Source organism: Agrilus planipennis, unplaced genomic scaffold (genome assembly GCF_000699045.2).
Source record: "Agrilus planipennis isolate EAB-ADULT unplaced genomic scaffold, Apla_2.0 scaffold44, whole genome shotgun sequence".
Lineage (NCBI taxonomy): Eukaryota > Metazoa > Arthropoda > Insecta > Coleoptera > Buprestidae > Agrilus > Agrilus planipennis.
Window position 1 is genome coordinate 176806 of NW_020438939.1, and position 27725 is coordinate 204530.

General features: G+C 33.3%; 2 protein-coding genes across 2 annotated transcripts; one reads left to right on the top strand and one right to left on the bottom strand.

Moving 5' to 3' along the window:
- Positions 1 to 5781: 5781 nt before the first annotated feature.
- LOC108733546 (myrosinase 1-like) lies at positions 5782 to 10717 on the bottom strand. The gene is made up of 8 exons (XM_025974477.1): positions 10393 to 10717; positions 10232 to 10329; positions 8650 to 9225; positions 8452 to 8540; positions 8100 to 8399; positions 7897 to 8031; positions 7731 to 7837; positions 5782 to 6579 (listed from the first exon to the last, which is right to left on the bottom strand). The coding sequence occupies exons 1-8, from the start codon at positions 10437 to 10439 to the stop codon at positions 6450 to 6452; spliced, it is 1482 nt and encodes a 493-aa protein (XP_025830262.1). The 5' UTR covers positions 10440 to 10717; the 3' UTR covers positions 5782 to 6449.
- Positions 10718 to 13105: 2388 nt separating this feature from the next.
- LOC108733541 (myrosinase 1-like) lies at positions 13106 to 26366 on the top strand. Its single transcript, XM_018464723.2, has 13 exons — positions 13106 to 13353; positions 13431 to 13531; positions 14606 to 15181; positions 15817 to 15911; positions 15971 to 16270; positions 17037 to 17171; positions 17238 to 17341; positions 20268 to 20368; positions 22572 to 22666; positions 22726 to 23025; positions 23792 to 23926; positions 23993 to 24096; positions 25836 to 26366. Exons 1-13 carry the CDS (start codon positions 13301 to 13303, stop codon positions 26038 to 26040), a joined length of 2304 nt encoding a protein of 767 aa, XP_018320225.2. The 5' UTR covers positions 13106 to 13300; the 3' UTR covers positions 26041 to 26366.
- The last annotated feature ends 1359 nt before the right edge of the window (positions 26367 to 27725 follow it).

A 27725-nucleotide genomic window follows, 5' to 3' on the forward strand; every position in this document is an offset into this window, starting at 1 on the left:
CGTGCTGTCAAACCTACACTAGCAAGGAGATCGGGCTGAAACTATAGCTACAAGCTATCCAAGGATGGTACTATAGAATGTCACCTCAAGGTAGGCCTAGTGGCGTCATCTCTTGGTTAGGCCGGAAACTTATCAATCCACCCTCGTATATAAGTTGTATATATTTAGTTCCTGTTTGTTACTCGTTTTGCTGTTTACTGTTTATATTCATTATTATGTTTATTATATATGTATTCAACTACCCGGAACCTTTTATTAAACAACCCCTAGACAAGTGAAAAGGCCTACATTAGAAGCATTGTTTGATGATTTTGAACCATGCCAGAATATAAAGGAGGCCGAAGTCATCTGTGAGAGTGATGTGGTTTTCTCAGAAGCAAGTTAAAAAAAAATCCAGGCACGTGCCTTGGTTCAGGTACCTGAAGAACCGAATTCTCAACAAAATAATATGGATTATGGAAAAAAGCATGCTGATGAAGTTCCAATGGAACGCAATGGAATTTCCATTGAGTTCAGCAATGGAAATCCCACTGAGTTCGGGAATGGGAATCCTATTGGCAATTCTCCTTTTATTACCATTAATTATTATCAGTGATAATTAAATGGCATTTTTTTAATGGAAATTGAATAGAAATTTTTCCCACGGTTGTGCTACTACCCTATTTCTTGCTGCCTTCCTTAGCACTCTATTCTCCTTCCTTTTCTGCCTACCGTATTTTTGACATCTTCCTATAACAGCACATCTTAACGCTTCTAAATTTTTCGAATTCTTTCGTTCTCCACTCACGTTTCACACCCATAAACCCCCAATAAAAGTTTTGAAATTTTCAAATTAAGCGATCTTCATGACAAATTTATTCTTTTTGTTGTTGAATACGACCCCACCCTCTATTATTCATTGTTCCAGAGTTATTTAACTCTTTAATGTCAAAATCGACGATTTCTTCCAGTTTTTAGCCTTTTAGTTCTAATCATATCTTACATTCCTTACATACCATTATTTCTATTTTATTTTTATATGAACATCATACACTTGCATCAATATTACATTCACTTTATTTAAAGCTACCTTTAATTTGTACTTATTGTACTAGTTGCTAATACCACTTTTTTCACAATTTTCCAGTATTTTCTACATATAAGTCAACATAATCAATTGAGTAAAAAGTTTTAAGCGCTATTGCTAAGTAAGTTTCCTTGTAAAGATTTATTGCCGAATTAATTGCTGGAGTTAATCAGTTTTTCACATTACGGCAATGGCTTATACCAACGAAAATATTTACGGCGCACTGATAAAAATTAAACGGAAAAAAGGGGGTAATAACGTCGTCCACAGCATCGATAAGAAACGCATTTCGGATATTTTTAAGCATTTTATGGCGTAGACGGCATTCGCGGCAAATATTTATGTCGAATCCCACAGTGGCTGGTAATTAAACTTTGAGATCACTGGTCGCAAATTTTGTTAATTGCCGAACCCGAATGCCCATCACCAACAAAACGTTCGTAACCTTTCTAAAATGCGAGACTTCTTCAATAACTTACATACAGCACGATGTACAGTAAGGACCCAAAAATTGTGTGCAGCTATGGGTGAAGAAAACAAAAAAAAAGAAACAAAAGGAGCGTATCACTAAATCAATTTCGGAATGCGAAGTCGACAATAGATATTACATTGCTACTTTTCTTAGAATTATTTATTTATTCTTTGTTAGGACTGTCACATTAGAATATTACGAGGACCGAATATTTTCGTTCTTTTATAAGTAACATCTGATCAGACGGGACTTGAACCTTGACGAAACTCTTGTACAAACTAGAGTGGGTGGATCGGATTGCGAGTTTCGATGATTTAACCCTGCTTTCACACAGACGGTTTTCTAACGGCAACCGTGCCGTGCCGTGCCGTAATTTCATTTTGCTTTGCGTTCACACTGCACGCGGTTTTTCACGGTTTAGTTTTGTTTTGATACATGACCAAAATGGACGAAAGAAAAAAACGCATGTTGTTATTAATGATATGGCATAATCGCAGAAAAACACAAAAAACAAGAAGATTTTGGATTCGTCCACTACTTGAAAACAGACAATTGATGGGTGAATTTGTAACATTATTTCATGAGCTACGAGAGGATAGCTCCAAATTTTTTAATTATTTTCGAATGTCCATTAGGAGTTTCGATGAATTATGCGTAAAATTGCAAGATGATTTAAAAATTACAAATAGTCATCAAAATTAATTGACAATGATTACGCTTTATTTAATATCAAGAGGGAAATAAAAAAAAAAATGAGTATCAATCAGAAAACAATCTATCAGAAATAGAAAAAGGTTTTCCTTTCTGTTATGTAACGCTTTGATACCAAAAGAAATCAAATTATTAAAGTTTTCACTGTCTAGCTTGTTGGAGATAAAAGAAGATTGTAATATATATCTGTACAAAACCTTGTTTCTTCAAAAATATCGGAGAAAATTTAGAGAGAAAAACGATCCAGAAAACAATTTTTGCCGTGTGAACACACGGCACGTGTGAATACTTCTATACACTTGCTTGTCTCACTGTTGCCGTGCACGGCCACGGCGCCGTGCCGTTGCAGTCCCCGTGCACGGCTACGGCAACAAACCGTGCTGTGTGAAAGCTTGCATATAAACCAATTTATTACTATTATACACGGCACGGTTGCCGTGCACGGCCACGGCAAAAAACCGTCTGTGTGAAAGCAGGGTTAGGGAGCCGGTTCAACCATAATAGGGGGGGGGCTCTTAAAGAGGAAACAGACTAAGCTAAGTTCCTGAAAGAGGGCAGAAACTCTTTCAGTACTCATCAGGGTGGCAGAGATCGGTAAGGCACTCTGATGCACAATACTGCGATGTGGAAGGCAACGGGAAACCACCACCGAGTAAAACGTACGTTAAAGATTTAATGATGGCGTCCTCTAGGGTAAAGCACTCCGGACGTAAACTAGTCCCCCATTCGGATGTCCGGGCGGGGACTACCTCGGGGGATGTCATCAACAAGTGCAATAGGGATAAGTGCAATATTCAGAACAATGAGGCAAGTAGGGAAATTAGAAAATTTAAAAGTAGAGATGAGTAGATTACAGTTAGATATAGTAGGTATTAGTGAAGTCCGTTGGCCCGAAGTTGGAGACTTTTGGAGTGCAGACTTTAGAATAATACATACAGGATCGGTGGAAGGTAATTCGGGGGTAGGAATTGTAATGCGTAGGAAAATAGGGCAGAGTGTAGAAAGTTATTTACAAAAAAGCGACAGGATAGTTATGGTTAAACTAAACTCGAAGCCTGTAAAAACGGTATTAGTGCAGATCTACATGCCTACATCATCTTACAGTGATGAAGACGTAGAAGCGGTTTATGCAGATATAGAAGACGTGTTAAGTTTGGTGAGAGGACAGGAAAACCTAATAATTGTAGGAGACTTCAACGCAGTAACAATGAAGGTAATGTGGGTGCAATAGCAAGTTCTTTTAGATTAGGCAATAGAAATAATAGGGGAGATAGGCTGATAGAATTCTGTGATAAACATGACTTAACCGTCGCGAATACTTTATTCAACCATCACGTTAGGAGGTGCTATACGTGGAAGATGCCAGGCGATTAAGGGAGATATCAGTTAGATTACATATTTGTTAGGCAAAAGTTTAAAAATTAACTGAATGACTGTAGGAGGTATCCAGGAGCAGATATAGATAGCGATCATAACTTAGTAGTTATGAAGACAAATCTAAAATTGAAAATTCTGAAAAAGAGGGAAGGTAGGAGACGTCTTGAAATTTAAAGAATAATAAGGCGCCATATGTAGATGGGATACAGGGAGAAATTCTAAAACATGCAGGACAAGAGGTTAGAGATCGTATGTTGAAGCTAGTTAGTCACATTTACGAGATGGGGAAAGTCCCAAAGGATTATAAACGAACGTAGTAGTAACCATACCTAAAAAGAGGGGCGCGGATAGGTGCCAGACATTTAGAACAATTAGCTTTAACTTCCGATGCGTCAAAAAGCTTAACTAAAATTGTACAGAGAAGAATGGAAAAAATGGCGAAAGAACTATTAGGGGAAGATCAATTTGGATTTAGAAGAAATAGGACAATTATGGATTTACCATTGTAGTCAGAAAAAATGATATCGAGACTCATATCGCCGTACCTTTAGGTGCGTTTAATTTTACAATAAAAACTGAGATGTAACCCTTGTTACAATACCTGGGTAGTATTTGAGAACACAGAATACAATATATTTTTTTCGCTGATGGTACAATTGTAGTATATATATGATACAGCTAGATAACAAGATGAATAATAAATACTCAAAACGATAACCAAAAAGTTCGTTTTCCAAAAAGTACCCGCTTTACACTTATGTCGCTCTCATTTCTAGTTTATTCAACCTCTTCTTAATTAAACTTAAGTAGAACTTGTTTTATTCGCGTTCGGTGGCTGCTACTTGTCTGCAACTTTTTCAGGTAATGTATCGGAAGGTAGGCAATAAAATAAATATACAACTGTCGCTAATCCAAAAGGCGTAGCACCGGTAAGTAACCTTTTACGTGGCAGCTTATGTACCTGGAGGACCTGTTTGATACATTATTACAGACCACCGTCGCCGAATGGAAACATTCGCAGGATCTCGTCAATGCATTTTCAATTGAAGTTAAACAGTAACATTTCCTTCTAATTACTGACAAGCCGCACTATTTGCTGCGATGCTCTTAAACATTTTATTGACAAGTTATACTTACAATTAGCAATGGATAGCGTTGAAGCAGAGATCCGCTCTTTTCTGATTTAATTGCTCGAGACTGAGACCCGATTAAGATACGTTAAGAATAAGCGAGCGAATGCTCGTTCGCTCGTTATCCCAACTTTACCAAAATGTTATTGCGTATAATAATATTCGTCGAACGTGTACGGTATTTGCACACTGGAGCGAAGCGGACAGACAGAGCGCAGGGGAACAGAGGACTCTATGGAAGTCAATAAGAAATATGCGAGATAGGCAGAAACTGGAGTTAAGAGGAGCAAAGGTAGACCTAGATTAGATTTCTGTTCGCAAATAGTTAAGGATATGGGTTGTTCTAGTTTTAGGGAAATGCGAAGATTAGCTCAGGGTAGGAAAGAGTGGAGGTACGTGTCCAACCAGTCTCACGGCTGACGACCTTATGATGATGAAAAGAGTAGTAGAACAGAGGACTCTATGAAGGTCGATAAAAAATAGGCGAAATAGGTTGGCAGGCATCCTTATCAGCGGGCGGATAGAGCGTAAGGGATGGACGAGGGCCAGTGCATTTGTTTACTGTTAACGCATGCTGATCGGTAATGAACGAGTCGTTTGATGAGATTTGCATTGCGCTTAGAAGAGGAACATCAGTAAGCACAGAAGAAGAAAGTAATTTGGTAGCATAAGAAACGTATATGTAATATATATATGTGAAAAATCGAGACATTTAATGAATTTTCTCACTTGTCTGATCACTTACAATAAGACTTTAGAAAACCTGAATACACTATTCGTCGCAGGAAGTAGAGGAAGCATTTTAATAGATTCCAATGCTCGGCACCGAAGCGCACTTCTTCCGATGACCTTCAGCGTCTATCTGAGCGCTGCGCTTTAGATCCTTTAGAGCCTGTGCAAATTAATTTAGCATTTTGGTTCCCTTATAAGGTATGTTTAGTAACCATATTTGTGAGGTATCTATTTTCAACAGTTTCTTACTATATCTAAAAAGCAACGTTAAAGTCACCAATGAAATAGAGACAAACTTTTTTGTCGTGTATTTGCTCATTTATCTATTAACAATCTTTGTTTACGAGAATGCTTTTGTCCATAACAAGAATATGTGTAAACAATCAGTGGAGGTATACCTCTCAAGTTATAACTTATACTTTCTAAAAAGAATGCAGTATTTTTAAAATTACAGTGAAAACTCATAACATAAAATTAATTATATAATATACAAGTAGGTATCTAGTAGGCTTTTACTGCTACTGAAGTATTTTATGTGTTAGACAAGAAATTGCAAAAGTACTAACTTGCCCAACATATGAAATACTTCACTACCAGCAAATACCCACCAGATGGCGTTATACTTAGAAATTATATAGATTTGATCAGTTTGGTCAATAATTTTTTGAGACTGCGTATGGCGCGCTGATGAGATCGAAATTGCGATCCATGTTTGACGCTTTCGATAAATTTCTGACCAAGAGCTAAATAGACGTACTTATTAATTATTTACTTGTAAACTGATAGGAACTTTGCACGTTGAAATACTTAACACATAATACACAAAAAATTACATAGATATGTATCTATTAGCAAAAATAACATTTGTTTAATTAAACCGCTAAAGAGGCAAATAAATGTTACTTAGTTAGTGATATTCAGTTTCGAAGTTTGTTTTTTCGATTAAAACGAACGATTGTATTTAATTTACTTTTACAAACTCTCCTACCCTCCGGTTTCTAATTACGTCCTTGTAAAACAGTGCTGAAGCCTTTGGAGTCCTTGGCCTGTTGGGGTCCGAGAAATCAACGTCGTACATACCAAATCGATTTCTAAAATATAAGAAAATTATGAATTCCAGAAATTGAAGTTTTGGAGGCTATAAGAAAGGAGCGAATATAAAGATAGGAGACGAAAAATTTAAGAAGTATTTAAGAAGTCAGATAAGTCAGGATGGAAGAAGCAATAAGAGATATAAAACAGACGATAGCACAGGGTCTAGTAGCCTTCAGCAAAAAGAAGTCACTTCTATACTCACAAATGATTAATTTAGAAATTCGAAACGCGGCGCTGTACGGGTACGAAACCTGGACGGTGGGCGCGGTGGAATAGGAAAGGTTAGAAGCGTTCGAAATGTGGTGTTACAGGTGAATGATGAGGATACCGTGAATAGAGAAAGTTAGAAATGAAGAGATATTAGAAAAACTAGGAGAACAAAGGACTCTATGGAAGTCAATAAGAAATAGGCGAGAAAGGTTGGTAGGACACCTTCGCAGACATGAAGGGCTAGTCAGAGACATATTAGAAGCAGAATCTGGAATTAAGAGGAGTACAGGTAGACCTACATTAGATTACCATTTACAAATAGTTAAGGATGTGGGATGTTCTAGTTTTAGGGAAATGCAGAAGATTGGCACAGGATAAGAAAGAGTGGAGGTGCGTGTCCTATTAGTCTTAGGATTAATAACTTTAAGATGATGAACCGTGACCATTCTAAAATGTTTCGAACAGCAATGTTAAAATTATAATGACAAATGCAATAATTTCGAAATCGAAAACAGATTTTTTTGTATAGGATTAGAAGTATGTGTAATATTTATTTATTAAACAAATCTGTAATCAACTGTATTACAAATAATACACATTTTTATATGCTCAAGGTGAGACAGTCTCTTACGTTTCAATAACAGCTGTTTCGCAAGTTTAGTTGTCGTTTCTTTTGTATTGAAACCGCACCACAAATTACGATATGCAACAGTGTGATAACAATCACGCCTTTTCGGAAAAATATTATCATTTTAAAGACTATCATTAAAAATTATATACAATTCCGTTGCGCAAGTAACCATATTTTGACGTTAGTTAATAGCAATAACAGTGATATCTACTTAACAAATATAAATACGTCCACATACGTGCTTTGGAGTAATATTTTTAGATCGTGAAACGTAAGCAGGAATTTTACCACCTTTTTGATACTTACACATATCCATCTAGCCATTCGAAATTGTCCAAAAGACTCCAAGCAGCATAACTTTTTACCCTGACCTTGTCCAATACAATAGCTGCATTTAAATTTTGAAGATATTGCTACAAATAAAATTAAAATGCACAATTATTCATCCTAATCTTTTTTAAAGCGAACCTACCCCAAAATATGACACCCTTGTAGTATCATTTAACCCACCGTGATCGGAAAAGCCATTTTCCGTGACATGAATCTCACTTGGATTGTATGTATTTTGTAACCAATTCAGAATTTTACGAAAACCCCACGGTACAACCTATATAATACAAAAGGATGTTTATAGCAGGTACTATTTATTATGTGTTGATTCCTTTTCTGACATACCTTGATCCATGGAGCAGCTGCTGAACCCCATGAAATTTTTGCATTAGCTTGCACCTGATGATCACTGGAGAAATGCGTATCAAGATTGTTTATTTTTGCATCGGTGACAAAATATGAAGTGTAGTGATTCAATCCCAAAAAGTCCGATGTTCCTTTAATGCTATCAATTTCTTCCTGAGTGAATTCTGGAAGCCTCGACCGTTTGTACCCTTGTAACGTACTCCTTTTTGCTATATATTCCTTCATTACAGCTGGATAATCACCCTGACTTGTAAAAATGGGGTGGGCCCACCATCCGAACTAAAAATTACAAGTAGAATATCTAATTAACCATAGAAGTTGTGGAACTTACATTGAACTGCATCATGCGGTCAGCTGTCTCTTCATCTTTGGGCGTTTGTGGTTCATACCAAATACCGTGAATTGTAATACCAATTTTACCTAAAAGAGTGAGCATATTTGTTACAGTTTTGAAATGACCACTGGCTATATTCTATTCTACAGACTGATGCTTCTGTACCAAGAGAATCTTCAATACAGTAAATCTTACCATTATATAGGTGTCTGTAGGTATCGTTGTAGATATGGTATGCAATTGCATGAGCTTTTATGAGGTTGTGCCCACATTGGTAATCAGCAATACCAGACATGTTAAGTACTGGTGCCAAATTGTCACTCCCATATCCCTCCTGACAGACCTGGTGCGGTTCATTTACGGTTATCCAATATTTTACCTTGCTTCCGAAATTTTCGAAGGCTACTTTGGCATATTCAGCAAAACACGGGACAATTCTTGGATTCGTCCATCCCCCGAGTTCCTGTAGCGGCTGAGGGAGGTCCCAATGGAATAGGGTTGCCATTGCCGTAATGTTGTTAGCCGCAAGTTCGTCAAGAAAAGCTACATAATGTGCAATTCCTGCAGGATTTGGTTTGTAAGGATGACCATGGGGGAATATTCGCGACCATGAAAATGAGAAACGATAAACAGAAACACCCAAATCTTTTAAAAGGGCAATGTCTTCTTTATATTTGTGATAAGAATCACATGCTATGTCGCCATTACTTCGGTCTCGTATCAAATGTGTATGGTTGTGAGTTAAGTGATCCCATATGTTCTCACCTTTACCTAAAGATTATAGTAAGTAAATAAATTGTATTGAAAGTGCTACTGTTGTGTTTAATTTGTTAAATCTATACTGCTTTGTTGTTATTTAAATAAAACAAGTTTGTATAAAGGTGTATGGAATATTACTAGTTTAATGTTGGGTAACTTATGTCAATATGCATTTTACGTATACATATGAATATCCCTTCAAGTGTTATTACTTCACTTCTATTAATTCAAATGGAAAATTTATAGCAAAAACAATTTTTCAAATGCTTCCTTTTCAACACTTTATTAATTACTAGCTGAGATCCTCCAAAATTGTAAGGAGGTACCGGTTGGTGGTGCATAGCACACTTACATTTTAATTTTTGCAACAATTAATAAATAATAATTAATAGTTTTAGCATGTATTTAAAATAAGTGTGTACTCAAACAACTATACACATATTTAAACCCATCCACTTTTTTCCAACTGTCTACCACCTTGTATATATCAAACTTGTTTTTTTCTTTTAATTAAAGATTCTGATTAAGCAATAACATCCCGTATACCGAAAGTTGGAAAGAATAATTTAATCTTTTACGACTTTTCCCATAATAATTATGACAAATTTCCGCAACCTTTATGATTGCAAGAAAATGTTTTTCTTCCGTTTTTAGTCGCTAATATCATTTAAATCGGTTAATAAAGTCGGATCAAATTTTACAAAACCCCTACTTCTATAACATTTTTTAAATCGATCTATTTTATAGCATTTCATTCGTCCTTTGCCGTTCCTTACCATTTTTAACTAAAATGCGAAATTTTAGACTATTGTATCCACGGCTAACTGAGAAATTAACAAACAGACATTAAAAATTAAATTAAAAAGATTACAACGGTTCAATAACATGCAAATTACTTCGTAAATAAATTATAGACGATTAAACATTATATATGAAAAAATAATTATCGAACTTACGAAATAAGTTCATGTAAAACGATTATTTAAAGAATCCCAACATATTTTTTAAAAAATCATACCGTCTTCATTCCATGCTCCTTCGATTTGGTAAGATGATGTTGCTGTCCCGAACAAAAAGTCATCGGGGAAGTACAAGTTAGAAAGTTCACAATGAATTCTGCAAAACATCAAAAAATGCGCCTTAAATTAGCATGTGCAAAATTAATAAAATACTACGTACCCCTTAACAAAATAAATGGTAAAAAATAATATGCCTTTTGTCCACATTTTTAAAAATAATTTTCCAGCTGTGCACTTATCTACCTAAGTAGGTATATGGATAATATTTAAAGCAGCGATTCTTCTGCTACTACTAACGTCACCGAAAACCTGACGACACTAAATCCGAAAATGATCTTTCGAATAATTAAGTGACACTACAAGATAGTAAATAACCCGTACGACATGTCTAATACGTAACAAATTTACGCGACTTCGTTATTTTGATGTACATACGTAAACCTTTGCATCTAAACAATGAACATCATAATAATTGAATCTAATCACTGTTACTGTTAGCTACCATTGGTTTGTGCTCGGCAAGAAATTTTACCTTGATATCTGAATAAAACCACACTTACACTCCAGGCAAAACCGTTTCCTTACAATTAGTTTAGCGATTGGAAACAAAAAAAGTTTAAAAATCCTACAAGCAAGGAGTTTTATGTTATTACAGAGAAGCGAAGTGGTTTCTTTTTACCATTAACCTTCAACGTACCTTAGTATTAGTTTTTGCAAAGTTCAAGTCATTTCCACGATTAAGTCTTTTACAGCGGAAATAAAAAAATGAGCGACATGTAAGTAGGTATCAATATCGCAAAAAAAATAAGAAAAACTGTGATTGATTTTTACGTAAGCCGTTAATTGGTTACTATTAGTGGTTAATTATACAACTGTCGTGCCTAATTACGTGGTGATTAGCAATAATGGTTAACTTTTTTTTTTTTTAGAGAAGACAAACAATATTATGTAACGGATCTGTACGACTGTCATAAAAAATTCTATTAAACTATCATCGTTTCAATCAATAATTTATTGCATAAAAAATTGATATTATTTTTTATTATATATTTCCTGAAAAACTATAATAATTTTGCTTTTACATATTTAGTGCAAAAAGAATCACATTTGTGATTGCAATCGGTTCATTTGGGAATTCTAAAAAAAAATTAAAAGTGTATGTTTATAGCACGGCTCTGTATAGGTGCGAATTGTTAACAATGGGCGCAGCGGAAAAGAAAAGTTTAGAAGGATCTGAGATATGATGGGAGAGTGTGGGAATTAATGATTAATTTCCTAGATGTGGGCGTTAAAAGACTTAAAGGATTACATATATTCCATAAAAGTGTTAATTGAGTTCCTAAAACTGTCACAGATTTTTCCTGACTACCCTGCATCTACAGTGTTCGAGAATGTTTTATTATTTTCTAGAACTCTTAGATAGATTAGGATAACGAACGATAGTTTGAAAGTGAATGAAAAAAAGAGAGATATAGGATGGTAGAACACCGTCTGAGACACGCAGGGTTAGTTAGGGACAATTTAGAAGCAGAAACGACAAGAATTAAAAGGGATAGAGGAAAACCTAGAGTAGAATACTGTTTGCAAATAGTAAAGGATATGGGAATATAATAGTTTTAGGACAATTCGAAAATTGGCTCAGGATAGGTGTTTAGATGTTCCATAGGTTGAGAATAAATTATACTAGTGTGTTGTTCTTAACACTTTCTTGAACTCATTTAAACACATTGAATAGTATCAGATACGCCACTGACTATATTTCATTGGATATTGATAATCCTTTCTAGCATATAAATTGGTTAAAATTTGTTTGTCGCGATAGGTAAAATATACTGACCAAAATTACCTCTATATATAATATCTATTACAGTGGCTAAACACTAACCACTAAACAAAAGCAAAGAATGGAGGTACGTGTCCAATCTCCCTATGATAATGATGATACCAACGCTATTTACTTTTGATTCTTTCACATTAATAAACTAAATTTTTATAAAAGTTATAATGGTGAAGGTAATAATAAAAATAAAAATAATGTGCTTTTTTTATTCCTCTGCTTTTTATGAACATTATCTATAGGTGCAATTAGCTATTGATAATAAAATCGAGTCATTTGATTTCAAATTAGATACCTACTCCATCTTTCTGAAGTTTTCGAAAAATTTTTCATTTATTCGACAATCAAGTTATTCAAATTTCGAATATTAAGTTCTATAACTTTTCGGACAGCCTTAGTTTTAAGGAAATCAACCGAGAAAAACATAATATGCAACAATAAACAGGTATTAATTAACCACCCACCTATTTGTTGGAAGTATTTTCATCAACTTTTGTCGCCGAAGGCCGAACCAAATTTTTCTGTTTTCTGGTAACTAAAAGAGATATCTTTTTCTATGAAATATTATCACCAAAGACATCTTAGACCATAAAATCGTAAAAGAACCTATAATATTAGCAGTTTATAGAGTTAATTAAATTTGGGGCACTTTTACATTTTTGGCAACTTTCAAAAAAAATTAAAATCTACAGGAATTAAATATTTAGCAAAGCAAAATTTTCGCCGATTTTTTGTTGTTCTCTTGTTTTCTTGTTTAAATTTTGAATTATACAACAACCTTTGTTCCCTAAAACATGTGTCAAAAAAAGACCAAATCGATGTTGACATTATTCCATTCAATTTAATTATTCATAAAAAAATAAAAACCAAAATATAGTCATCAAAGACCAATGAGATGTCGAATTTTTGCTGTGCGATTTTTTTGCTCTTAACTGTATCCTTGTACATTCTAATCACGTTACGACGGCGACGTCTCGCTTAATTTACTTTGTTATGGTTTTTTTCTTGAAATTAAGTTAAACTGTTTTGCGATTTCTAGTTCAGAACTATGCAGGTAGTAGTGGATAGAGAACAAATGAGATTGTTTTAAAGTTGCATTTAAGTTTTGCTATTCTGGAAATCTCAAATCAATAATAAACTGAACGACAAACGTGTCGTAACCGTTCTCCATAAAATTATTATTTAATTAACACATATTTTGTTAAATTCTGCCACCATAAATAATTTCAAAATGCCTATTCAATGTAGTGTCGGTTTTGTATTAATAATTTCCATATTTAAAGGGTAAGTACTTGCTATTTGTTAATGAAATATTGATATAAAAAATGAAGTGGCTTCTATTTATTTTATTGCTTTAATAGATATTCATTTTTTGAACTGAAAGACCATCAGTTTCCCGAAAATTTGTTATTTGGTGTGGCCACCTCAGCGTACCAAATAGAAGGAGCATGGAATGTGCATGGTATGAACAACAAAAAATTATTTTTCTATGGTTGTAAAAATGGCATAATTTGGCTTTTATACAGCATATTCTATTGCTATAGTTCTGCAACCTCAATTTTAAAAAGAATATGTCGAATTTATTGTAAGTAAACGCGTAAATCACACCGGACGTGGACTGTTGTGAATTCGGACACTTTAAATTGCTATCTACTTAAGGAGTTGACATCATAGAAAAATAACAGAGATACTTAGATAAAACACCGGAAATGATAAGACATTTATATTTAAAATTTAAATTTCGCAAAATTGGAAAATTATTAGGAAAACAGTTTCAGAATATTGAAAACAGAGAAAAAAATAATAAATTGACTACATGCAATACTATCGGTGCCCAAAACTAAAAACTAATTAACTCTTCTAATTTCGCTGAAAATTTGCATACCCCTTCAAAATTTTCTCAGGAATACGAGAAAAGTAGCCTTGGAGCGCTACAAACGACGGCCATATTATTAATTAAAATTCTTTGTGTAGGTTTTTGCTTCTATATATCTCAGTTTCTGTTACCGTAGAAAAATCTTGTAAGAGGCAAAATTGTTCGTCACGAGATGCTGTATAAGATACAAATTTTTTCAATTTGAAGATTTTTTTGTTTATAATCTTTAAATAGCAAATACCGTGGAAAATGTAATTGCAAATCTCATATCGTAAATTTACGAAAAATAATTGTGAAGTGGACAATTTAAACAAAACTATGTAATATAACACTTGGTTTATGTTTAAATAACTTGATTTAAATTATTAAATATCAATGGAAACCATTTATATAGAATGGTTTTTTCCATTCTGTTTGGTGCAAAAATGTGCTATTTCATGTATATTTTAATAATCAAAAACAATATTGTAAAAAATATAAGCGTTGATGAAAATTTAGTACAAAACTAAAACTAATAATATTTTATTAAAAAATAAACATTGTTTTCTTATCGTTAAATCCACAAATTTTCGCGAAATTAATCTATGAATAACAGTCTGTTGCTTATTAAACAATAAAAGATTGTGTAAAACATAATTCTCCTAGCAATCAATATTACAGGTAAAGGAGAAAGCATTTGGGATCATCTTACCCATAGTTACCCTCATCTTATAATAGATGGTAGTAACGGCGATGTGGCATGCGATTCTTATAATAAAGTGGAAGAAGATGTAGCCCTTTTGAAGCAACTGGGAGTAGACGTGTACCACTTTTCCCTTTCCTGGACCCGAATTCTTCCAAATGGATTTGCTACTGAAATTAATAAAGATGCAATCAATTATTATAATCACTTGATTACAAGCCTGCTAAATAACGGTATAGAACCGGTGGTTACTTTGTACCATTGGGATCTCCCGCAGGTTCTTCAAAAACTTGGAGGATGGGCTAACGTTATCATGGCCGACTATTTTCTAGATTATGCCCAAGTAGCTTTCGACAATTTTGGGGATAATGTAAAATACTGGATCTCGTTTAGTCAACCAGAAGTTTTTTGTGCAGCTTATGGAGCTTCTAAACATGCGCCGGTTAATGTTAATGCCGATGGGTTTGGAGATTACCTTTGTGGGCACACCGTTCTGTTAGCCCATGCAGCCGCTTATCGATTATATAACGAATCTTATAGATTTTCCCAAGATGGTAAGCGATAAAAATGACCAATAACTTTACTAACGATTTTTATGATAGGAAAGAAAAATTTTGGCGATTGTAAATTCGGCCGATTTAATTAATTTTCGTTAATTACAGTGGTAAATTCGGCCGAAAACCCTAGAGAAAAATTTTCAGTCTCTCTGCAGTCTCTCAGAGTCTTTCAGCGTCTCTGAAAGCGTCTCTCACAGTCTTTCACAGTCTCTCAGTTATTGCCTAGGTATTTTTATGGATCTCTCGCAGTCTCTGTATGAGAGACTTGAACGACAAATTTATTAATTCAGAAATTCGAGTCTCTCGTTCAGAGATTGGATACGAAATGAGGATCTCTCTATGAGCGACTCGAGTCTCTCGCTAAACAGTTTTTTTGACAGTCTCTCTCAGCGACACCAGAGAGACTCGTTGAGAGACGGAGACTCGAGTCTCGCTTCCAGAGACTCTGAGAGACTGAACATTTTTATTTCGGGAACGTTTCGAGCCCTCAAAAATAAAATGTAAATTCGGCCTAAATAAAAACCTAAATAATAATCTCTCGTTTCTGATAGATTCGGTCGCAAAGAATTCTCTTTATAAGATCTAAAAGATATCAATCAATATTATTGTAAAAAAATATTAAAATTATATAGGGTCTTTTGGAATAGCATTGAGTGGAAAATGGTTTGAACCAAACAGTACTTCATCAGAAGATGTCCTTGCCGCATACAGGATGCTGCAATTTACGGTAGAATTTCCTCATAAATTCAACAATAATTTTTAACTAATCAATTATATTATCTCAAGACTGGTTGGTTTGCGAATCCACTGTTCAAAGGCGATTATCCCGCAATCATGAAAGAAGCAGTGGCCCAAAAGAGTCAGGAGCAAGGTTTTCCTTATTCAAGATTACCAGAATTTACTGAGGAGGAAATTAAAAAGATTAGAGGCACCGTAGATTTTCTAGCATTTAATTATTACACAACAGAAATGGTTGCGAATCGGTATGAGGATGGAAGAAATAGCGATCCCTCTTGCGAATTGGATTGCCATGTTAATAAATGGGTGGACAAAACATGGAAGAGAACTACGACAACTTGGTTAAAGGTAAACCAAAATATTTTTATGATTTATCTTATATCGAAAAAAATATTTTGGTTATTGACATTTACTTAATCAGAAACAGATAAACGGGAATTTACACAAATAGTGGATAAAACTAAAAGAAACAACAAAACAAAAGTATAAAAAAAAATTAGGCGGTAATACTTGAAATCATTTATTATCACAATCTCTGACATCAGCCCATTAAACTTTTTTTCTGTATCTTATCTATCGCTGCTCAAATTAAGTTATTTATCAAAAAATAATAAAAAGAAGGAAGCATTTTGTTACTTTTTACACAAATTTATTGAAAAACACTTAACAAATATATTATATTTACTTTTGAAAATGACAAATTAGTGTCGAAACAATTGTTGAGTGTTTTTCAATTTTGTGTGAAAAGTAAACAAGTGATGTTTGTTATTTTTCATTATATTTCACAACTCTACGGTAGATTTTTAACGGTAGCAAACAAATTGAACGGTGTTCTGTAAGAACTCGCTACAGTGTGCTGATGACATCCAAAGAGATCAAAGTCGAGATCCACGCCTTACGGTTTCGACGATCGCTGACCATGAACTTTTGTTAAATTATAGTTAGGTACTTATCAAATGTATTGTTACTACTGTTTGTTTTTTAAATAAAAGTAATTATGCTAACTTTATTGTGCAGTAATTAAAATGAATCTGGTAAACAGAAGAAGCAATAATTTTTCTAATGGAAAAAGAAATAATTTTAATATACCACACTGAAATTTCGATACTTTCAGGCGGTTTCTTGGGGATTCCGAAACGTTCTATTATGGTTAAAAGATGAGTATAATAATCCTCCAATTTATGTAACTGAAAATGGTTTCGCAGATTTGGGTAGTCGTCATGATGTTAATAGAGTAAATTTCCTGAAGGTGATTTAATAACAGTATAAAGATGAATACAACGTTTCAAAAAATAATATTTGTTGTTGTTTTTAGTACCAACTAAGTGCTCTTTTAGAAGCTATAGAAAGAGGCGTCAATATCAAGTCGTATTCAGTTTGGAGTTTAATGGATAATTTTGAATGGACTAAGGGCTATACGTAAGTCACTAAAATATTTTCAACAAGCAACTGACAGTATATAGCCATTGCTAGTTCTGCATAAGCCAAACTAATTCACCCGTGAAGTGATACAATAAATTAATTTTGCCTAGTCCAAACTGGTTTGTTCTCAATCTGTTACCGGCCAAACTCGATATCAGGATAAATTAGTTTTACATAAGTTTTTTGTCATTTTTAATTTATACATCGAAGACGCGATCAACATCATTAAAGACAGTACAATTCTAGGGATAAATACACAGGGGTAAAAGATTGGTATACTTAGATTTGCAGATGATATAGCAGTATTAGCAGCAAGCAAGGAGTTATATATAGCTTTAAATAAAATGGAAGCGGTATTGACAAAACAGTATTGTATGAAAAAATACNGGTTTCTTTTTACCATTAACCTTCAACGTACCTTAGTATTAGTTTTTGCAAAGTTCAAGTCATTTCCACGATTAAGTCTTTTACAGCGGAAATAAAAAAATGAGCGACATGTAAGTAGGTATCAATATCGCAAAAAAAATAAGAAAAACTGTGATTGATTTTTACGTAAGCCGTTAATTGGTTACTATTAGTGGTTAATTATACAACTGTCGTGCCTAATTACGTGGTGATTAGCAATAATGGTTAACTTTTTTTTTTTTTAGAGAAGACAAACAATAGATATTATGTAACGGATCTGTACGACTGTCATAAAAAATTCTATTAAACTATCATCGTTTCAATCAATAATTTATTGCATAAAAAATTGATATTATTTTTTATTATATATTTCCTGAAAAACTATAATAATTTTGCTTTTACATATTTAGTGCAAAAAGAATCACATTTGTGATTGCAATCGGTTCATTTGGGAATTCTAAAAAAAAATTAAAAGTGTATGTTTATAGCACGGCTCTGTATAGGTGCGAATTGTTAACAATGGGCGCAGCGGAAAAGAAAAGTTTAGAAGGATCTGAGATATGATGGGAGAGTGTGGGAATTAATGATTAATTTCCTAGATGTGGGCGTTAAAAGACTTAAAGGATTACATATATTCCATAAAAGTGTTAATTGAGTTCCTAAAACTGTCACAGATTTTTCCTGACTACCCTGCATCTACAGTGTTCGAGAATGTTTTATTATTTTCTAGAACTCTTAGATAGATTAGGATAACGAACGATAGTTTGAAAGTGAATGAAAAAAAGAGAGATATAGGATGGTAGAACACCGTCTGAGACACGCAGGGTTAGTTAGGGACAATTTAGAAGCAGAAACGACAAGAATTAAAAGGGATAGAGGAAAACCTAGAGTAGAATACTGTTTGCAAATAGTAAAGGATATGGGAATATAATAGTTTTAGGACAATTCGAAAATTGGCTCAGGATAGGTGTTTAGATGTTCCATAGGTTGAGAATAAATTATACTAGTGTGTTGTTCTTAACACTTTCTTGAACTCATTTAAACACATTGAATAGTATCAGATACGCCACTGACTATATTTCATTGGATATTGATAATCCTTTCTAGCATATAAATTGGTTAAAATTTGTTTGTCGCGATAGGTAAAATATACTGACCAAAATTACCTCTATATATAATATCTATTACAGTGGCTAAACACTAACCACTAAACAAAAGCAAAGAATGGAGGTACGTGTCCAATCTCCCTATGATAATGATGATACCAACGCTATTTACTTTTGATTCTTTCACATTAATAAACTAAATTTTTATAAAAGTTATAATGGTGAAGGTAATAATAAAAATAAAAATAATGTGCTTTTTTTATTCCTCTGCTTTTTATGAACATTATCTATAGGTGCAATTAGCTATTGATAATAAAATCGAGTCATTTGATTTCAAATTAGATACCTACTCCATCTTTCTGAAGTTTTCGAAAAATTTTTCATTTATTCGACAATCAAGTTATTCAAATTTCGAATATTAAGTTCTATAACTTTTCGGACAGCCTTAGTTTTAAGGAAATCAACCGAGAAAAACATAATATGCAACAATAAACAGGTATTAATTAACCACCCACCTATTTGTTGGAAGTATTTTCATCAACTTTTGTCGCCGAAGGCCGAACCAAATTTTTCTGTTTTCTGGTAACTAAAAGAGATATCTTTTTCTATGAAATATTATCACCAAAGACATCTTAGACCATAAAATCGTAAAAGAACCTATAATATTAGCAGTTTATAGAGTTAATTAAATTTGGGGCACTTTTACATTTTTGGCAACTTTCAAAAAAAATTAAAATCTACAGGAATTAAATATTTAGCAAAGCAAAATTTTCGCCGATTTTTTGTTGTTCTCTTGTTTTCTTGTTTAAATTTTGAATTATACAACAACCTTTGTTCCCTAAAACATGTGTCAAAAAAAGACCAAATCGATGTTGACATTATTCCATTCAATTTAATTATTCATAAAAAAATAAAAACCAAAATATAGTCATCAAAGACCAATGAGATGTCGAATTTTTGCTGTGCGATTTTTTTGCTCTTAACTGTATCCTTGTACATTCTAATCACGTTACGACGGCGACGTCTCGCTTAATTTACTTTGTTATGGTTTTTTTCTTGAAATTAAGTTAAACTGTTTTGCGATTTCTAGTTCAGAACTATGCAGGTAGTAGTGGATAGAGAACAAATGAGATTGTTTTAAAGTTGCATTTAAGTTTTGCTATTCTGGAAATCTCAAATCAATAATAAACTGAACGACAAACGTGTCGTAACCGTTCTCCATAAAATTATTATTTAATTAACACATATTTTGTTAAATTCTGCCACCATAAATAATTTCAAAATGCCTATTCAATGTAGTGTCGGTTTTGTATTAATAATTTCCATATTTAAAGGGTAAGTACTTGCCATTTGTTAATGAAATATTGATATAAAAAATGAAGTGGCTTCTATTTATTTTATTGCTTTAATAGATATTCATTTTTTGAACTAAAAGACCATCAGTTTCCCGAAAATTTGTTATTTGGTGTGGCCACCTCAGCGTACCAAATAGAAGGAGCATGGAATGTGCATGGTATGAACAACAAAAAATTATTTTTCTATGGTTGTAAAAATGGCATAATTTGGCTTTTATACAGCATATTCTATTGCTATAGTTCTGCAACCTCAATTTTAAAAAGAATATGTCGAATTTATTGTAAGTAAACGCGTAAATCACACCGGACGTGGACTGTTGTGAATTCGGACACTTTAAATTGCTATCTACTTAAGGAGTTGACATCATAGAAAAATAACAGAGATACTTAGATAAAACACCGGAAATGATAAGACATTTATATTTAAAATTTAAATTTCGCAAAATTGGAAAATTATTAGGAAAACAGTTTCAGAATATTGAAAACAGAGAAAAAAATAATAAATTGACTACATGCAATACTATCGGTGCCCAAAACTAAAAACTAATTAACTCTTCTAATTTCGCTGAAAATTTGCATACCCCTTCAAAATTTTCTCAGGAATACGAGAAAAGTAGCCTTGGAGCGCTACAAACGACGGCCATATTATTAATTAAAATTCTTTGTGTAGGTTTTTGCTTCTATATATCTCAGTTTCTGTTACCGTAGAAAAATCTTGTAAGAGGCAAAATTGTTCGTCACGAGATGCTGTATAAGATACAAATTTTTTCAATTTGAAGATTTTTTTGTTTATAATCTTTAAATAGCAAATACCGTGGAAAATGTAATTGCAAATCTCATATCGTAAATTTACGAAAAATAATTGTGAAGTGGACAATTTAAACAAAACTATGTAATATAACACTTGGTTTATGTTTAAATAACTTGATTTAAATTATTAAATATCAATGGAAACCATTTATATAGAATGGTTTTTTCCATTCTGTTTGGTGCAAAAATGTGCTATTTCATGTATATTTTAATAATCAAAAACAATATTGTAAAAAATATAAGCGTTGATGAAAATTTAGTACAAAACTAAAACTAATAATATTTTATTAAAAAATAAACATTNAAACCACTTTTGAAGTTGCATGAAAATAAAAATTGATAATGTGTAACTGCAGCTACTTTACACAACAATACAAAGAGTAGGAGCTTCGTGTTTTTTTGTAAATAAATAAATAAACAAACCTAGGTACCGCTATCGGTTACCTATTTTGGTCTCAATGGCTGTCCAAGCAATTTAAGATCCCGTACGTCCTAGATATTTACATCTACTTTTGAAATCAACAACAACTAGCGGTCGTCTATGTGGTTTTTGCGATTATTAACGGCGTGCATATTTCATTAAATCGGGGCCCAGCCCCTTCCAACCTTGACTGCAGAAGCTCATTTCCTATCAAATTTATTTATGCAAATCGACAAGTTAAAAACCATTCAGTTCCATATTCAATCCCCGTCACATACATACACACACATACGCACACCCACAACGAACTAACAGCATACACCCTTATTTAGAAATATAATGAAAATTGTAGGTGGTAGGTAAAAAGTCATAAATATATTTCCCGTCAAGGTATACAGATACAGACGTACGGAATCGTATGCATAAATATTACAGGTTACTTATATACACAGGGTGTTCAACCGTCTCTATGAAAACTTTAGAGAAACCTTAGACAAAAATTTTCAGTTTCTCTCCACTCTCTCAGTCTTTCAACGTCTCTGAGAGCGTCTCTCATAGTATTTCACAGTCTCTCAGTTATTGCCTAAGTGTATTTATGGATCTCTCACAGTCTCTGTATGAGAGAATCGAACGATAAAATTGTTAATTTAGAGATTCGAGTCTCTCACAGAAACACTGAATGAATAAAACTGAAAAATTGAGAGACTCGAGTCTCTCAGAAAGACTGGGATCTCTGAAATATGTTGAACTTAGAAAATTTTAACCATGTCTATCGAGACACCACTTATTAAGAGAGTCTCTCGTTCAGACTGAATACGAAATGAGGATCTCTCTATGAGCGACTCGAGTCTCTCGTTCCGAGACGCTAAACAGTTTTTTTGACAGTCTCTTGACAATCTCTCTGAGCGACACCAGAGAGACTCGAGTCTCGCTTCCAGAGACTCTGAGAGACTGAACATTTTTATTTCGGGAACGTTTCGAGCCCTCAAAAATAAAATGTAAATTCGGCCTAAATAAAAACCTAAATAATAATCTCTCGTTTCTGATAGATTCGGTCGCAAAGAATTCTCTTTATAAGATCTAACAGATATCAATCAATATTATTGTAAAAAAATATTAAAATTATATAGGGTCTTTTGGAATAGCATTGAGTGGAAAATGGTTTGAACCAAACAGTACTTCATCAGAAGATGTCCTTGCCGCATACAGGATGCTGCAATTTACGGTAGAATTTCCTCATAAATTCAACAATAATTTTTAACTAATCAATTATATTATCTCAAGACTGGTTGGTTTGCGAATCCACTGTTCAAAGGCGATTATCCCGCAATCATGAAAGAAGCAGTGGCCCAAAAGAGTCAGGAGCAAGGTTTTCCTTATTCAAGATTACCAGAATTTACTGAGGAGGAAATTAAAAAGATTAGAGGCACCGTAGATTTTCTAGCATTTAATTATTACACAACAGAAATGGTTGCGAATCGGTATGAGGATGGAAGAAATAGCGATCCCTCTTGCGAATTGGATTGCCATGTTAATAAATGGGTGGACAAAACATGGAAGAGAACTACGACAACTTGGTTAAAGGTAAACCAAAATATTTTTATGATTTATCTTATATCGAAAAAAATATTTTGGTTATTGACATTTACTTAATCAGAAACAGATAAACGGGAATTTACACAAATAGTGGATAAAACTAAAAGAAACAACAAAACAAAAGTATAAAAAAAAATTAGGCGGTAATACTTGAAATCATTTATTATCACAATCTCTGACATCAGCCCATTAAACTTTTTTTCTGTATCTTATCTATCGCTGCTCAAATTAAGTTATTTATCAAAAAATAATAAAAAGAAGGAAGCATTTTGTTACTTTTTACACAAATTTATTGAAAAACACTTAACAAATATATTATATTTACTTTTGAAAATGACAAATTAGTGTCGAAACAATTGTTGAGTGTTTTTCAATTTTGTGTGAAAAGTAAACAAGTGATGTTTGTTATTTTTCATTATATTTCACAACTCTACGGTAGATTTTTAACGGTAGCAAACAAATTGAACGGTGTTCTGTAAGAACTCGCTACAGTGTGCTGATGACATCCAAAGAGATCAAAGTCGAGATCCACGCCTTACGGTTTCGACGATCGCTGACCATGAACTTTTGTTAAATTATAGTTAGGTACTTATCAAATGTATTGTTACTACTGTTTGTTTTTTAAATAAAAGTAATTATGCTAACTTTATTGTGCAGTAATTAAAATGAATCTGGTAAACAGAAGAAGCAATAATTTTTCTAATGGAAAAAGAAATAATTTTAATATACCACACTGAAATTTCGATACTTTCAGGCGGTTTCTTGGGGATTCCGAAACGTTCTATTATGGTTAAAAGATGAGTATAATAATCCTCCAATTTATGTAACTGAAAATGGTTTCGCAGATTTGGGTAGTCGTCATGATGTTAATAGAGTAAATTTCCTGAAGGTGATTTAATAACAGTATAAAGATGAATACAACGTTTCAAAAAATAATATTTGTTGTTGTTTTTAGTACCAACTAAGTGCTCTTTTAGAAGCTATAGAAAGAGGCGTCAATATCAAGTCGTATTCAGTTTGGAGTTTAATGGATAATTTTGAATGGACTAAGGGCTATACGTAAGTCACTAAAATATTTTCAACAAGCAACTGACAGTATATAGCCATTGCTAGTTCTGCATAAGCCAAACTAATTCACCCGTGAAGTGATACAATAAATTAATTTTGCCTAGTCCAAACTGGTTTGTTCTCAATCTGTTACCGGCCAAACTCGATATCAGGATAAATTAGTTTTACATAAGTTTTTTGTCATTTTTAATTTATACATCGAAGACGCGATCAACATCATTAAAGACAGTACAATTCTAGGGATAAATACACAGGGGTAAAAGATTGGTATACTTAGATTTGCAGATGATATAGCAGTATTAGCAGCAAGCAAGGAGTTATATATAGCTTTAAATAAAATGGAAGCGGTATTGACAAAACAGTATTGTATGAAAAAATACTGGTATGCAAGGGTAGAAAAAGTAGGGAAGGAGCGAATATAAAGGTAGAAGACATAGGAGAAAAAGTACCTGATTTTAGGTATCTAAGAAGTCAGATAAGTCAGGACGGAAGGAGTAGTAAGGATATAAAGCAGAGAATAGCGCAGAGTCGAGTCGTCTTCAATAAAAAGAAGTCACTTCTATGCTCGTGAACGATTAACTTAGGCATTCGAAAAAGGTTTTTAAAGATGTATGTTTGGAGCACGGCGCTGTACGGTTGCGAAACATGGACGGTGGGTGCGGCGGAAAAGAAAAGGTTAGAAGCGTTCGAAATGTGGTGTTATAGGCGAATGATGAGGATAACGTGGATAGAGAAGGTTAGAAATGAAGAGGTATTAGAAAGAATAGGAAAACAGAAGACTCTATGGAAGTCAATAAGGAATAGGAGAGATAGGTTGGTAGGACACTTTCTCAGGCATGAAGGTCTAGAAAGAGATATATTAGAGGCAGAAACGATAGTTAGGAGGGGTAGAGGTAGACCTAGATTAGATTTCTGTTCGCAAATAGTTAAGGATATGGGTTATTCCAGTTTTAGGGATAGGATAGGAATGACTGAAGTGAAGTCAAATTAATTCATCCGAAGAGTGATAGGATGAATTGGTCTAGGATAGAGTAGATAACAGCAATGTCTGCAACGGATAGCATGTATGAACAAGGAGAAAGCCATTGAGTAATAAGTCTAGTGGAAGCTAATTTACTCTGAATTTGTTACCTGCCAAATCTGATTTAGAATAAACCAGTTTTCATCATATCAAAGTAGTCTAAATTAACTATAGCTTGGTCTAAAACAGGTAAATAATAATAAGAAGAAAAAATAATCAATAAAAAGTTAACTAGTTTAGCGGGTAATAAGTACCCACACAGCTTGGTCACAAAAAATTTAATGTTATTTATTTATTTAGTTACTTAGTTAGCGTGTCTATCACAAGAAGAAGTTACGTCGTAGATTTAATTTGACAAGTATATGCATAAATATGTAAGGTTCGTGCTAAACATTATAAAATATTAGAGTTAACAGTAAATATATAGGTAGTGGTGATAATATATCGCCAGCTTCTTGATATTGTGTATGAAGCAACGTCATTTTGGTTAAAGATTTATCGATGCTACTCCTGGTGTGTTAATAATAACTAGGTTACAAGCTAGGAATCACAATCCACATGTGGTAGTTTCGATAAGTAAGCTGATCGAGGATTTTAATGTCTTATACTTTTTTATTTTTTTTTTTACCTTTTGCAGGCACCTCTCTTCTGTATCTGTAATATTTTTATTTTATTATATATCAAAAACATTGTAGCTTTTTTTTAACAGGGTTAAATATGGTCTCTATTACGTCGATATGTCGGATGCAAATCGAAGGAGAACACCCAAATCATCAGCCCATTTTTACAAAGACGTTATTTCCAACAGAAAAGTGGTACACGAGGTCCCAAAACAGATGTCAGATGCATCGAAAACTTCAAAGAATATATTTTTCACTATAATGGTCATCTTGGTGGTACTAATTCTATCATAATTAACATAACATTGAACCATTATAATCGTGTTTAAACAATAGTATCTATGTATCTGCGATATAAGTTTTATTAATTACATGTATTTTTGAAAACAACTAGTAAATCATAATTTGTATTATAAAGGTGAAAAAGATTATGAGTTTAGTTTCACAGGGGTTTATCTACAAGCGTCTACAGCAGCTTCATTAAGCGATGAAATAGACGTGTACATAAATCCTTTGATATTTCAGTGTTTTCCATTTTTATAACTGCTATAATCATCAAGGTCTAAATACAAATTATATTAGGAAACAGATTTAAGAATTACATAACAAACAAAACGATACAATTTATGATTTTTATTTAATACATATTTAAAAATGCTACAGTCCTGACGCTGGAAGCTGGCGGAAATTTTAAAATAACGTGGATGCGCGGTGGCAAAAGTAGGCAGTTTTAGGTATAACGATTGCAGTCCTCTTTCTTCAGTATTCCTATCAGGGGCGTAGATTAAATATTTAAAAATAGGGATCAGTGAGCAAGTAATAGACAGACAAACAATAGCACTAATTGTTGATGTTGGTGACAGTTATAGAGATTCCCATTATTACAGTGAATGTAAAAACTATCTAACTATAAACAAAACTAACTAACTAATTTTTTCTTTTTGGTAAATTATGTCTCTACATTATTTTCTAGTACGCTACTGTCCTATCTGTATTAATACTATAATTTACGCCTACCGAAAGCTTATTTGTGTATCGGTTCCAAGTGACTTACCCAAATAGGTCATAAATGGGCAAGTACCTGCGCGACCGCTCGCCAGCTTCCTTCGTCAGACCTGTACATTACCACTGTTTGAAAAGAGAGATCTACAAGAATGTCCTCGGAGTACATAAGTCTTCCTTATTCGTATACACTTCTTTCAGTTACCTTGTGCTATTTTGTCGCTCAAGTGTCAATTATGCGTTAAAGAAAGGATCAATTTATGCACTGGAGAAACATCAACAGTAATTTCTTTAAAAGTCAAGACAAGCTGGCATATATGACGGAAAATTTCAGTATTTAAGACAATTATTGTGCAGGTAAATAGAAAAACTTGTTCTTACAAGAATTATTAAAAAAATCGTCAGCAACAGATTAAATGATCAAGACCAAGGCCGAGGCTATATCAGCAAGATCAAGATCAAAACCAAGGCTACTAGTATTTGAGCAAAAGCAAGACCAAGATTGGGACAGTCTTGATCTTGGTCATCACTATATATCCCCATAAAATATTTCAACATTGACCCCTACAATCGTCCGACATAACTCCACCGAATTCCTTTTTATAGAGATTTGTAAAAGGATTTGATTATAGCACATCTCCGACAACACCAGAGAATATGAAGCATTACAGCAGTGTTTGTTTAGAAATTTGTTTAAATATTCACTAAAATTAAAAGTAATCCGAAAAACCGGGATTTCCGTGAATATGCTTATCTTGAATAACAAAGAATTATGCGGTTAGTATCTAATTTGTAAATTACAGCAGTTATCACGCGTTTCGGCAGATTAAATAGAAATTAAATGAATCGCAGGATTAAGGTAATCTAAAACTTGCACCACTATTTAACTTAATCTGTATAGTCTTAATAAAAAAATTCGAACATATAAGCTTATCTTTATAAACGACAAGTATATTTTATGATGTTTTCCATTTTGG

Bases quoted from the DNA above. Each gene is read 5' to 3' on its own strand.
- LOC108733546 (XM_025974477.1), bottom strand. From the start codon at position 10,439: ATGTGGACAAAAGGCATATTATTTTTTACCATTTATTTTGTTAAGGG. The intron at 9,226-10,231 runs GTATGATTTTTT...TATAATCTTTAG, and splicing joins AGGAGCATGGAATGAAGACG to GTAAAGGTGAGAACATATGG. The intron at 6,580-7,730 runs GTAAGTATCAAA...CTTATATTTTAG, and splicing joins GAATGGCTAGATGGATATGT to AAATCGATTTGGTATGTACG.
- LOC108733541 (XM_018464723.2), top strand. From the start codon at position 13,301: ATGCCTATTCAATGTAGTGTCGGTTTTGTATTAATAATTTCCATATTT. The intron at 22,667-22,725 runs GTAGAATTTCCT...TATTATCTCAAG, and splicing joins ACAGGATGCTGCAATTTACG to ACTGGTTGGTTTGCGAATCC. The intron at 23,026-23,791 runs GTAAACCAAAAT...CGATACTTTCAG, and splicing joins CTACGACAACTTGGTTAAAG to GCGGTTTCTTGGGGATTCCG.